The following is a 13,484-nucleotide window of genomic DNA, read 5'->3' as shown; positions in this document are numbered from 1 at the left end:
AAAGTGATGAAAAGCCAGGACCTACAACCAAGATGACTCAGCCCAGCAGGGCTATCATTTAGAATTAAAGGACAAATAAAGAGCTTCCACACAAGAAAAAGCTAAAGGAACTGATCACCGCCAAACCAGTGCTACGCAGAATATGGAAGGGACATCTTTAAGACGGAAAAAAAGTGATCAAAAATATGAGTTATAAAATGGCAATAATTACTTATCTGTCAACAATTTAAATGTAAGTGGATTAAATCCTCCAATCAACAGACATAGAATGGCTGAAGGGATAAAAAAACAAAACCCTTACATATGCTGCCTACAAGAGACTCCAGATCAAAAGACACACACAGACTGAATGTAAAGGGATGGAAAAATATGTTTCATGAAAATGGAAATGAAAACAAAAGCTGGGGTAGCAATACTTATACCGGACAATAGACTTTAAAACAAAGGCTATAGCAAGAGACAAAGGACCCAGTAATCATACCACTGAGTATTTATCTGAAGAAACCCAGAACATTACTTTGAAGGGATATGTGTATCCATATATTCATTGCAGCATTGTTTACAATGGTCAAGATATGGAGGCAACCCAGGTATCCACCAATGGATAAATGGATAAAGAAGCGGTCCATATATACAATAGAGTATTACTCAGCCATAAAAAAGAATGAAATCTTGACATATGCAACAACATGGATGCACCTAGAGGGTATTATGCTGAATAAGTCAGACAGAGAAAGACAAATGTTGTATGATTTCATTTATACGTAGAATCTAGAGAACAGAATAAATGAACAATCAAAACAGAAACAAGTTCATAGATATAGAGAACATTTTAATGGTTGCCAGATGGGGGGCATTAGGCGGATGACGGCGGGGAGGGGATTAAGAAGTACAAATTGGTAGTTACAAAATAGTCATGGGGGTGTAGAGTATAACATGGGGAATATAGTCACTATATATGTATATATAGTGTCAGGTGGGTACTGGATTTATCGGGATGATCACTTCATAAGTTATATATCTAATTACTGTGTTGTACACCTGAAATTAATATAATATTGTATGCCAAATAGAATTGAAAAATAAAACATTTTTTTTAAAAAGTGTGAGTGGTACAAGGTTTTAGTTCTCTCATGTCATTATTCCTGTAAGTTCCTAAATACAAGGCAAGTACTTTATCTGGAGCTCCAACAGGGAAATGGCGACCTGTGCCAATGCTAAGGGACACTGGCTGTGCTGATTGTTACAAAAGGGCATGAGGCTCCAACATGATACCTTCAGAAGGTGTTTAAGAGCAAGTTGGACTACATGCCATTTTGTCTTAAGCTCAACTTAGGACATAACCAGCTCCAGTAAGATGCCTCTACCAGTCATACACTATTCGTGTTCTTTTCCGTTTAGTCTCTCTTGGAAGTTGCTCAAATCAGTATCTATAGACCTTTCTCCTTCCGTGCTCGCTGCAAATTATTTCACAGCATGCCCATATGGGATGTTCTTTGGAAAGAGATCTCTTTTCATACCACAAAAGAGAAATGTCACCATTAAGAAAGACGCAAACTGAGAACAAATGTACAAACCAAGAATATAACATTTTATTCATTTCCAGATTATGACTATTACATAGCATATACATATATTTCGATAATGTATAAAACAAAAAACAAACTGTAGGAAGAAATATTGGTCTGAAATTGCCTTATGGGACATCTTTAATTCTGTAAGTTCGTGGTAAGTGGATCTCCCCACACTCTGCAGCAGGCAGCAGGATAAAGTCCAGCAGTCACATATCACATATCACAGGACGGCTTATCCCCACTGTACTTATACGATGCACTTATGGCATTACGACATGGTCACTGGTGTCTGCGACAAGGCACACCAAGTAGTAGATACAAGAACACAGCATAGTGAACTAATACAAATATTTGTTTTTTGCATTGTCCTTCAGATAGTTTCCTTTTTAAATTAAGAGTCAGGACCAGGGTCTATCCCTTGAGTTGCATTCCAGTTATTGCTGGAGGAAAACAAACCAGAAAAGAGCCATCAGTTTAAGATATCAGAGAACAGCTGATTGGTGCCACTAACCCCTCCCTCTGTGACACTGGAAGGATGCTGAGCCATGGGGAAATGCAGGCCGGTCAGCACCCACCATCGTGTCAGAGGAGACTGGTCAGTGGATAGCAGTTTGGGGCTGATAAAGGGGATTGGATGGAAGGCTGTGAGGAGGGGCAGGACCAGCTTGTGCAGGTGGAGGGAGCAGTAACAGATCTTTCCACAGGAACACCCCTGATTCAGTGCCGACGATGGAGAAGACATGGGATCTTACAATGGAAAGACACTCCATTCTCCCTGTTGACAGAGGCTCCACAGCTGAACTCTTAGAATAGAGCACTTTCCAGCACTCAGCCTCCCCAGCTCACTGTCGGGGCTTCCTCAGAGGAAGGCTGGCTTACCTTTGCCTTGTTCTGAACTGGGAGATAGAGTTTGAACTCTGCTGGCAGCTCGTCTTCTGAGTAGAGTCTGTCTGAGAAGTAAACCCGCCGGATGCGACAGTTCGCGTGGATCTGTGGATGCAATACTTATTCTAAGAGACTAAACATGATTGTCCTTCCTCATTTCCTGATTGTCCTAGAGCCCCCCTTCTCCTCCATGGTGCTGTCAGCGCTTCGTCCCGTTTGCATCTCCTCGGCTTGGCCTGGGTGATTCTGACAAGGGGGAGATTCTGCTTACCGTTTTCTCCCACCATATCCAAGGAGAATCCTGAATCTGTCCTGGACCCCCCTGAGGTCAAAGCCCACAGGACAGTAACTTGGGAACTTGAGCCAGAAACCCACACTGTTCTGTCATACGGCAACCAAGCCAGTAACAGACAGTATCCCCTCGCCCATGTGGGGCTCCATGCGGAGAAGGCCCCCGGTACCTGCACTCTTAGAGTCTCAATGTAATTTGTGCCGTATGCTCGCCGAGTGAAGTCTGACAGGTTGAACTGAATCTGGTTCCAGCCGTCGTCCAGCCGCATGGGCATGGTACAGATGAAGGGTTTCACCCGGGTGGTGCTCTGGTAGTTACTCGCCCGAAACCGCCGACGCACATTCTTGTCGTCTAGGACCTTTGAAACGTACGCAAGAGTCACTCGCTCCGTCTTGGAAGAAGCAAATAATCTTGGGAAGGCAAGGATCTCAACTCTTAGTTTCCCAAGGCTGAGACCCAGGGGAGAATAAACACACCAGGCACAGGTCACACTGGACACAGATGGCCTGGAAGTAGCAAGTTTATCTTATTTGTTGCCAAGACAACACCAGCCACGTACGACGTATGACATACTCATCAAGCTCTCAGACCATAGAATAATTTCATAAACATTCTTCCCTTTAAAAAATAAAATACTACGATAACCCAGTATTAAATGGTTACTCCCCAAATGGACACGACTCTAACCCGTAAGCTTTAAAATCTTGTAGCTATTGATTAGATTTTCTAGCTGCTTACTGTGTTTCTTTAAAAACCTGGTATTAAATTATGATTTCCAATACCACATTTATGTCATAGTAATAAGGGCTGCGCGACGTGTACAGCAGAGGCAGAAAAGACATACGAAAGCATGACGATACTTCCCTAGGGCCCCCTTTCCCTATACGTTGACGTGGCACCTGTCTGGTACAGCCAAGACTGTAACCGTCATGTGCACCAACCTACCTGTACTTCAAAGGTAAAATATTTCTTCAGGTTTTTGATAATCATGACAAGGAAGGGAAGTTTAATTCCCAATGTTTTCTTTGGGTCTGCAGGACATGTGATGTATGTGGTGCTGTAGAAAGAGGAAATACCAGTAAACACACTACTTAACTTTCCCTTTGTGGCCCGCACAGAAATGACACACGGCCCGAGAGGACAAACTGGAAGGCATGGATAAGATCCAGATAGAGCAACCAACGAAGCCCTCCACTCTGAAGTCAGCTAATGCTTTGAAAAATGCTGGACTCGGAAACAAACGCTTCACACAGGACTAGACAGCAACAATAAAATACCCGAAAAGCAAAGCCAGACCAGTGGATCTGAGGAAGTTCTTCCATTGAGAGAAGATTCAATTCTGGTCCAAGAGAACAAACAAATGATAGAAAATCAAAACTAAGACCCCTGCGGCACTGAAAACCAGAGTGGCCACCAACTGGATGAGTAGTACATCTCCCCACAACCCTGCCACACACACACCTTGGTTAAATATTAATGGTAATAGTAGCTAATACTTACGTAGTGCACACTATGCGCTAAGCAGATTCTAAGTGTTTCATACACATTCACTTATTTAATCTTCACAATAACCCCATAAGGAAGATGCACTATTATCATTATCCCCATTATACAGATGAGAAAATGAAGGCCAAGGGGATTAAGTAACTCGCCCAAGATAAGCTCTAAGTAGCAGAGCTGGATGCATGCGAGGCAGTCGGACTCTGCAGTCCATGCCACTCACCTCTGTGATGTGCTGCCTCCCTGTCTCTGGGAGAACAGAGTGGCCACCTACCTGACATTGGTTCCTTCGATCTCTAGCACCAGGGACTGGATGTCATTATCCGTGATTCTTTTGATGTGGCCATTCCGCACCTATAAGGAAGAAAGTGAAACCGTTTAGTACTGGAGTATTTGGCAACAACTTTACTAAGGCTTTGAAGGCTGAATAAGACCATTTAAAGGAAACCACGGTGGCCCAAAGGGCATGACATAGAAGTTTGTGACGTGCTATGTTGAAGCTTGTATGTAAGTAACCCATGCTATGCCCGCTCTATACAGGGTCCTAACAACCACTACAGGAACTGCAGGTAACGTGGCGATCTGTAAATCAGGATAAGTTTCTTCCCAAAGAAATCAATTCAATTCAAGCTAACACTTACTGAGTTCCTACCAGGCACTAGAACACTCATATGCATCCTCTCACTTATTTCAACAAAACCACAAAGTATGTGGTATTGTTTCCGCTTTACAGATGTGGACATTGACTCGCAGGGAGTGCAAAGGACAGCTCCTAAGTAAGAGGCTCAGGAAGAGCACCCAGGCGCCCCACTGCCTCATACTGCCGCCTCACACTTCTTCAGCTAGAAAGGCCAAATGCTGAGTGTCACTGAGGAGCAGGGGGCAACCAGAAATCTAAAGCATTCTTCCCCAGGTTTAGTCCTACTTCATGCTTATCTTCTTCTCCCTAAGTTTCTACTTTTTCAAGTATGAACTCAATCTCATCTGTGCCCCACGCAGAAGCCTTCCACAGCATTTTGGGTCCACACCAACCTCTTTTCTCTCTGATCTGTTTTTCTGGTTCCTGCAGCCCAGACTGCAACATTTAGCACTTCATCCTACATTGTTTTGTATTGTTTGCTGCCTGTGTAGGAGGTACATGATGAGAAGGAAGCAACATTCAATACAGATTCCCCTCCCAAAATACGTAGGGAAGAAGAATTATCTTCGAGCTATAAGCTCTTAAGCACCAAATATGGACAGAGCACAGATATACAACGATAATTCTGAGACGGGGCTGGACGGTTAGGTCTGAACGTATTAACACACGAAACAGATCAACCAGGTTTAAAACAAGATTCATCAGAAGACAAACGTGGTCTTTTTCTAGGAATAGTGAAAACGGCTGTGTTGGGCCGTCATATTCAATGACAGTCATCTGGCTTTCCATGAGATTTGCGTAAGGGTGAGAATGCAGGTTCGAATCTGATAGTTGTACTTTTCAAAACAGATTATTAATAATATGTCATTCTGTTTTTAGAAATCAGCCGCTGAGGTCTGTTACTGTGAATTTGATCCACGCGTGGTGTGCTTGGTGTCACCCAGGCGACAGCTGATATCGCTGCCCATCTTTTTCTGAAAGTACAAGCTCAAGGAAAGGGATCAAGTAAGGTACTAAGCATCGTTTGCATTTTCCACGATGCTTGTACTGTGCCAGGCATACAGTAAGCATTCAAATATTTGCTGACTTCTGGAATTTGTCTCCGTAAGAGTTGGCATATATGAACAGTCCCAAGGAGGATTTTTTAAACATTCCTGGAGAACATACCCACCACGGACTATTACAGGAAACCAGAGATCCTGGGGCATATCACAGAGTCCGTCAGTCTGTCGGCAGGAAGATGCTTTCCCACAAATCACCCCTTGGTACCCATTGTCAGAGACAGAGCGCTGGGTGGGTGGGCACCAGACCTCTGCAAATGTACCATTTCTTGGGTTCTCAAGACACAAAAGTCACACGAAATGCTTCTCAAACAAAGCTAGTGACACCCAATGCCCTCCTAAGCAGCTTTGGATTCTAGGCCTGTTTCCAAGGCAGATTAAGGAGACCAAGGCTTGGGTCTGTATGGCACATGCCAACACTACCCACCTCATTCCCCATATAAAAGCTCCCCACCGAAGTGGTGAAGGAGGAATTAATCAAGAAAGTATTTCCAAATAATGTGATACAGTCACATAGATAAGAGCTGGCAGTATTCTAACAAGATGCAGACACTAATTTTGTAACATACTATGAATTATTCTCTGTAATATAACTTCATTCTTTTTTTAAAAAAAAGTACACAAGGCAACACTCAAACAGATGGTTAAATTGAAAGGATTAAGTAATTAGGGCCCAAGCAACATGTTGCAATTTATCCAGCACTGTTTGAAAGCAAGGCCTCAAATCCTACAACCCCAAAGGTCTCTCTGCCAGAGTCAACAAGAAGACTCCCTCAGCTGCAGGAAGCCTGGCCAGATTTCACAGGGAGGAACAGGGAACTTGCCTTCTGTCCATCTCAAAGTTGAGAGCAGATGACTTCACTCTAGCAAATCCGACTATTCAGGTCTTTACAGAAGAAAACAGTGCCTTGCATGCATGCAGAAGCCAACAGACTGGAGGCCAAGACAAACTCTGTATGTTCCACTGCTTCTGCCTCAGAGACAAGCTTACTTGCAGGTGGACTTTCCAGTACTTCCCAAAGAGACATTTCTTTCAGCCACACATCAGCAACCACACTTGCAAATTTAATTCTTAAAAAATTAATTAATGTAGCCGCAACACAAAAGAACTCAGAGGAAACAGGGCAGCTTTTTCAAAGGAATACCCGTCAGTCTTTCTAGAGTTTTAACCTGGCTTGGGTGAGACAAGCTAGAGCTTTGCCCAATGAGCAAGTTCAGTCCTCAAAGAAGAAAAACACAAGTATTCTTATATCACAAGCTGCCAGAACTTTGAAATCAAATTGAGTTGATTTGTTAGTAAATTATAATTTTTCTCTTTTATTAAGTTCAATGGGCTGCAAATGCAAACTCACTGAAAGAAAAGAGTGGGGTGGGGATGGGGGTGCAATTAATCAGAGATATGAACACGTAAAGGGTGGAAAACCTCCCCAAAGCTCTTCTCAAGCTAGGAAGGGGAAAGGGGGGTGGGCAGTTTGGGGCAAGGCTTCCTAACTAACCTGGCAATCCAGCTGTTACTGTTTTAAATGGTAAAGGTCTTACAGGAAGCAACCCCCTCTTCAGTCCAGCTTCTTTCAAACGCGTATCACAAGATACTGGCCTCAGAAAGCATCAGCTTCCTTTCCTTAGCTTCTTCCAGTTCAAAGGTCACCGCCAGGCAGGCCTGGCTTTGAAGATAAAATGAACCGGTCAGCATTTATTGCTCACGGTGAAAACAGGTTTTATTTCACTTTTCTCTCTAGATTAGCAAATGCCAATTATTTTTGACTTATTCTTTTGTTACTTCATGACACATTCCCACTGTCAAAATGTGGCCTACAGTGTTTTATTCCTCCATAAATAAATAAATAAATAAATAAATAAATAAATAAATAAATAAATAAAATATATAAATAAAGCCAACTTTACATTTTTTAAATTTCATGACCTCCCCCCACCCCCAAATCTATGAGCTGGAGGTACATTAGGAACTTCAGAACCCAGGTTACGAACAATTACAAATCAGAATGGTTCTCAGGCTCCGCAGACACCAAGGAGGGAACCACCAAGCCAGTCTTGCAATCCCTCTCCCAGGCTTTCCATGGTTGCTGGGGCAACTAATAAAGAACACTAATTCTCCCCCCCCCCCTTCAATGTAAGCCCCAGGGAGGAGGGTCAAGCTGAGGGGAAAAAAATACTACTGGGATAGGGAGGAAGCTGGCCCATGCTCTGTATTTCTACAAGTGCTTTAAAAATAACATATGAGTTGTATCCATTCCCTACCCCCCCTTTCCTTTTTTCTGGCTCCACCCACTTATCCTGGCAGACAGCTGAGCCCTCAGCCATCTGGCATCCTAGTCTTAATGACACATGTTCCAATTTACATCAAGCCATTAGAGCTGTCCATTTCAGCAGGAACGTTTCTGCTCCGGGCTAGGGGCTGGGCTCTAAGTCAGAGAACAGGCAGAGGGAGACCTCTGTGGGGTGAACTGGGCATAGCTCCGACTCAGGGTCTCCGCCTTGCAGGCTCCAACGGGTCAGACTTCTCATCCTTTGTTACACTTAATAGGGACCATCCAGACAGCAGACAGGCAACTCCGGGCATATACAACAACCCCTTCGGTAACGTAAGGACCGTTATGTGCATTGCTAACCGGTCTCTTCCTAACAGTGCCTTGAAAGCGGAAGTATAAGTAAAACCCAGGCCTTCGCCCAATTATAGTAAAAGCTATTACTCAGAATAATGAAGAATGTTGTCAGACCCACCCAGGGAAAGTCTGAAAAAACAGTTTCACTACACCTTCATATCCAAGTGCTCTCAATTCTACTATTGGAAATTGCATCAGTTTAACACGAAGCAACAACATTTACTAATTAGAAACTAAGGTGTAGGAACTTTTTTCAGGAGACTTTGTTCATGTTTTAAATTAGGAACAGGGAATGGGAATCTAATACTATCCAGCAACAACCACAAAAACTCTGGTTCTGATCTTTAGTTTGGGAATCGGGGAGGACCAGCAGCAGCTGAGAGACAAGGCGAGAGGAGAGAAAGAGAAGCGTGTATGAATTAACATTTTCATTTAGTAGACTTTTAAGGATATTATCAGCAAAGACTGAAAATGATGTTTTACACAAGCACAGTAGGAATAGAACCGCCTGGAATTTTCTTTACAAACCAGAAGTAATGTTTACATTACACATAAAAGTCCTTTAATAAATGTAATATTTGCTGGACCCAGAAGTTAAGGAACATTAAGAAACCCCTAATTTCTCCTGAGCTCTTGGTTTGAAAAATTACAAAGGTCTCTATCAGGAAGCTTCCAGTCTAGCCAGGAATACAGATCTTAAGAGGTTAATTTCAAGTATGATGAAAAGTAGAGGTTCTATGAGTGAACAGAAATTAACCAGGAGAAGTGCCTTTAAGCTGTGACCTAGAGACTTCCGTGGAGGTGGAGGAGGGGATCCCAGCAGAGGGACCAGCAAGTACAAAGGCCGGAAGGGGGAGAGAACAGGATTCCTTTCAGCTCCGCAGGAGGTCACTGCTCAGCGGCCACCTGGGGGAAGGTGAGCCTGAGAACTGGCTGACCAGGCACCCACCACCTTAAGGATTATGGATGGGAAAGCCATGGCTCCATGACTAAGTAACTGTAATGTCAGAAGTCTGGTTTTACTGTCATTCCTATTCCTAGGCATCTGCATATCAGGCTCAATTACACTTCTTTTTCTACTCTTGTCCTCGGTCCCCTGCCCTGCTGGTATGCCATAACTCTGTTGCTAAGCCTTTTATATACATCTTCATTTACTCTCCATAACCATGAGAAGGTGGCACCACTGTAAGATGAGAAAACCGGGTAGTTAAGTACTTGCCAAGGTCACACAGCAGAGGACATAAGACAGAGCCAGGACACAAAGCCAAGGTGTCTCATCACACTCCAGCAGTGGGGTTTCCACATAAGCTACCCTTCTCCCCTTAAGGAACTGTAATCTAGAGGGAGATGCTTCACTTAAGCTCCCAATGAAATGAGGTTTAAGTTGAGATTTGTAAAATGAGATGGGGAGAGAGGCTGTGAACCTCAGAGTGATGGATAAACGCAGGTGTTACCAATGTAACCACACCCACAAATATGGAATATGCAAATTCACTGGTATTGAGACCGAGCCTAAATTTTTCCAAGATTAGTCTTCACAGAAAACAAATTACAAGAATTCTCTCTATATAACTCAGGAAGGAGAATAGTAAAGTTTTGTGAATCAAAATAACTAATACTAGGTGCCATAGCCAGTATGTACCTACCAGCAACGGTCAGGGTCATTTCTAGATAATGTGGACAGTCCTTCCTGCTCTCCATCAAGCTCTGCCCTTATCACAACTTTGCCTTATTCCCGGGAGCAGGGAAAATATCTTCTTTAACTTTGTATTTCCCCAAACCCACATGATACCTGTCACTTAACTGTTGCTCAATAAATCCGATAAGTAGATCAATTTCTAGTGTTTTTCCGACCGGGCTGGATTCCCAACACTGAGCACTTTATAACACAGGTGAGGAAAGGCACACATACAATAAAGCCTATGCATCTGGCCCCAAACTTTCCCTTTTCTTCCCTTTCCTTCCCTTGCCCCAGGGAAAAAAATTCACTGCTAAACACTTTTGAATCTAGTCTAAACAAGAAGAGTAGAAACATAATTAACTTTTCCTATTATAAGAATTTTGCTTAAAATGAGTGTTCTTGGCCGGCCCGGTGGCTCAGGTGGTTAGAGCTCCATGCTCCTAACTCCAAAGGCTGCCGGTTAGATTCCCACATGGGCAAGTGGGCTCTCAACCACAAGGCTGCCAGTTCAATTCCTTGAGTCCCGCAACGGATGGTGGGCTGTGCCCCCTGCAATTAGCAACGGCAACTGGACCTGGAGCTGAGCTGCACCCTCCACAGCTAAAACTGAAAGGACAACTTGAAGCTGAATGGCACCCTCCACAACTAAGATTGAAAGGACAACTTGACTTGGAAAAACGTCCTGGAAGTACACACTGTTCCCCAATAAAGTCCTGTTCCCCTCCCCCCCCCAAAAAATGAGTGTTCTTCTAAAGGTTTTCTTTGCCAAAATGTCTGTTTTATTCCATGTAAACCTGCCAGTTGCTCTAACAATGTTTTCACCTGTGTTTATGTCATCAGGGTACCATCCGACCTCTAGTGGCGTTGTTAAGGGACACAGGGCACCATGGTTACTTTGCTTTTATATTCCATGTGTAAACATGTTGACTAGTCAAAAAAAAGCTGCACTGGGAAAATAAAACACATTACAAAAGATCAAGCCCAGAAGGGTTAAAACGGGCAATTCTGATAAGTTTCCCTTAATAGAAATGCAGAGGCCTCCCTACCACTGGAATCCCTTTCCATGTTACCAAGTTCTCTGCCTGACCTGCTCTGAAAACCTCTCCTCTTAGATCAAGTCCCATTGTCTATTTCAATTGCCTTATACTGACACTTTGTTATAATTCCAAGTTCAAGTGGCAAGCAAGGCCCCTGTCTTCATGTCTTCTGACAGCCGGTAAGAAGGCAAGCCACAGCTGGGAAGCCTTACAAAGTTCTTAGAGTTTCCTGGTACACTCAATCCGGGTTCTCTTTGGAGAGGTACAATTTCAGAGTTTATAATGTTTTATTCTCATGTGAACAAAACCATGCAACCGAAAACCTCAGTAATGCAGGAAAAAAGTCAAGGAACTGCTTTCCTGTGTAAGACTCTTGGCATTAGCTCTAGCTTGCAGATAGAATCATTGTGAAAGAGCAGAGTCGGTCAGGATTTTTCACATATGCATCAAGCCCAAACTTATTATATTCAAATCTTTCAACTACCTTACAAAAATGACATTATGAACACACCACCCTCAAAGCTGCTTTCAGAATGCAGAACTCCCTAGTGGTGACAGGCAGAAGGCTGTCAGACTGGGTTCTCTTCCCATCTCTAGGAGGACCCAAACTTTCATCTGGATAATGGAAGACAGAAATTGTCTTCCAAAATGAAATCCAAAATTCTTGGCTTCATGACCAATAAACTGCTTATTTAGATCATTCCACATCCATCTCTATAAAAACACCATTCAACAAACCCCCTTTCTTCCTTCTCCCCCCAGAGGAGAGCAATACTGTTATACCCTCAATAACCAGCCTATCTTAACTTATATTCAAAAAAGGGTACAGATGTCCGGGAAGATGCTTGAGAAATGAAATATCACTGGGATAAAATGCAGACCAACTCACAGACTGCTAGACACACAGGCCCCCTACACAGCATCTCCAAAAAGTGGACAGGTCCTCATCTCTGTGGGCCAGTGGAAGTATCATCCTGTGGATGCCTGAAGATAATGAGGCCTGTACGTGGCTGTGAGTTCATTAATGCAGACAAGACTTGATCACCATTTTTTGCAATTTTCCTGATGGAGAAACCAAGCACTGAAGGCACAGCACAGACCCCAAGTCACAAGAAGTGTGGATGGAACAGGTGCCAAAGGCCACCACATTCTGACTGATTTGGAATCAGCGAAAGGAAGGAAGCAAATAAATTAACCCCAAACATAACTGGTTCTGGCTGTACGTCTACGTGTAAGGTTGTCTGGAACAAAGGCTCTGTGTTTAGGGCCCAGCACCGCGCCTGGCACAAATTATCAGTCAATACGATTTGTTAAATCAATGAACAGCAGTTCCTTTCATCTGTTTCCAAAACAACCTCAAGTAAGTTTCTGAATTGCATGCTATGAGACAGGCACTACGTAGCAACCCCACTATAAAATGGGGAAACCGCTGCTCAGAGGAACTGACTGACCAGGTGAAGTCTGCGGCGAGGGACCACTGACCTAACCACATCACGGCCCCTGGACACCTAACCCCAGCCACGCCTTCCCCACATGTACCCCTGTGCTTACGCCCCCACCTCGCGCCTCGGTCACATCAGGCTGGGCACAGGACACAGCAGCGACCGCCTGGCCTCCCCCAGGCCCCAACTCGACACGTCTACCCGCCACCCGGTCCCCAGCCTCCGGGCAAGGAGGGAGCGCGGCCCTGCACCCTGCCCCGCCGCCGCCCCCAGTCCGCTACCTTTTTGTCCCAGATCTGCAGGGGCTTGCTGCCGATGCTGTAGAGGATGGAGAGGAAGCCGCTCTGGAATGTGTTTTTGAACATCTCGCAGGCGGCCTTCTCTTCGGCCGCGCCGCAGCGACCTAGATATGAGCGCCAAGTGGCGAAGGAAAAACAAGGAGCCGGCCTTGGTCCGAACGAGGGATGCTGCGCTGCTGACCTCCGCACCGGCAGCCACCGACCGCTGGATGTGGACACAGGAGGCTACGTCCCTGAGTTTCAGCTCCCACAAGAACCACGCTAACCTAGGACCTAAACCCCAGTAACTGCCGCGCGCGCCACTCTTCTTGTCTTAAATGGAGGCTGTGGGCCGCCCGTCTCTTAAAACGGATCCCTCCGCCTACTTGAGCCCGCCCCCTGCGAGCGCGGGGGCCAATCCCGCCCCAGGGCTCACGGACTTCCTGTTCCTTTCGCTCTTAAGCCCGCCC

General features: G+C 44.5%; 1 protein-coding gene across 1 annotated transcript; it reads right to left on the bottom strand.

Annotated features, from left to right (window-relative positions):
- Window positions 1–1,570: 1,570 nt before the first annotated feature.
- CFAP20 (cilia and flagella associated protein 20) lies at window positions 1,571–13,369 on the bottom strand. Its single transcript, XM_019754728.3, has 6 exons — window positions 13,018–13,369; window positions 4,526–4,605; window positions 3,697–3,808; window positions 2,921–3,109; window positions 2,454–2,564; window positions 1,571–2,014 (listed from the first exon to the last, which is right to left on the bottom strand). The coding sequence occupies exons 1-6, from the start codon at window positions 13,099–13,101 to the stop codon at window positions 2,009–2,011; spliced, it is 582 nt and encodes a 193-aa protein (XP_019610287.1). The 5' UTR covers window positions 13,102–13,369; the 3' UTR covers window positions 1,571–2,008.
- Window positions 13,370–13,484: the final 115 nt, after the last annotated feature.

This window comes from Rhinolophus sinicus, chromosome 8 (genome assembly GCF_057876585.1).
Source record: "Rhinolophus sinicus isolate RSI-liver-muscle chromosome 8, RSI-T2T, whole genome shotgun sequence".
Lineage (NCBI taxonomy): Eukaryota > Metazoa > Chordata > Mammalia > Chiroptera > Rhinolophidae > Rhinolophus > Rhinolophus sinicus.
This window is presented reverse-complemented; position numbering and strand designations above follow the sequence as displayed.

Bases quoted from the DNA above. Each gene is read 5' to 3' on its own strand.
- CFAP20 (XM_019754728.3), bottom strand. From the start codon at position 13,101: ATGTTCAAAAACACATTCCAGAGCGGCTTCCTCTCCATCCTCTACAGC. The intron at 3,809-4,525 runs GTAGGTGGCCAC...CTCTTTCTACAG, and splicing joins ATCGAAGGAACCAATGTCAG to CACCACATACATCACATGTC. The intron at 3,110-3,696 runs GTAGGTTGGTGC...TACGTTTCAAAG, and splicing joins ATTTTACCTTTGAAGTACAG to GTCCTAGACGACAAGAATGT.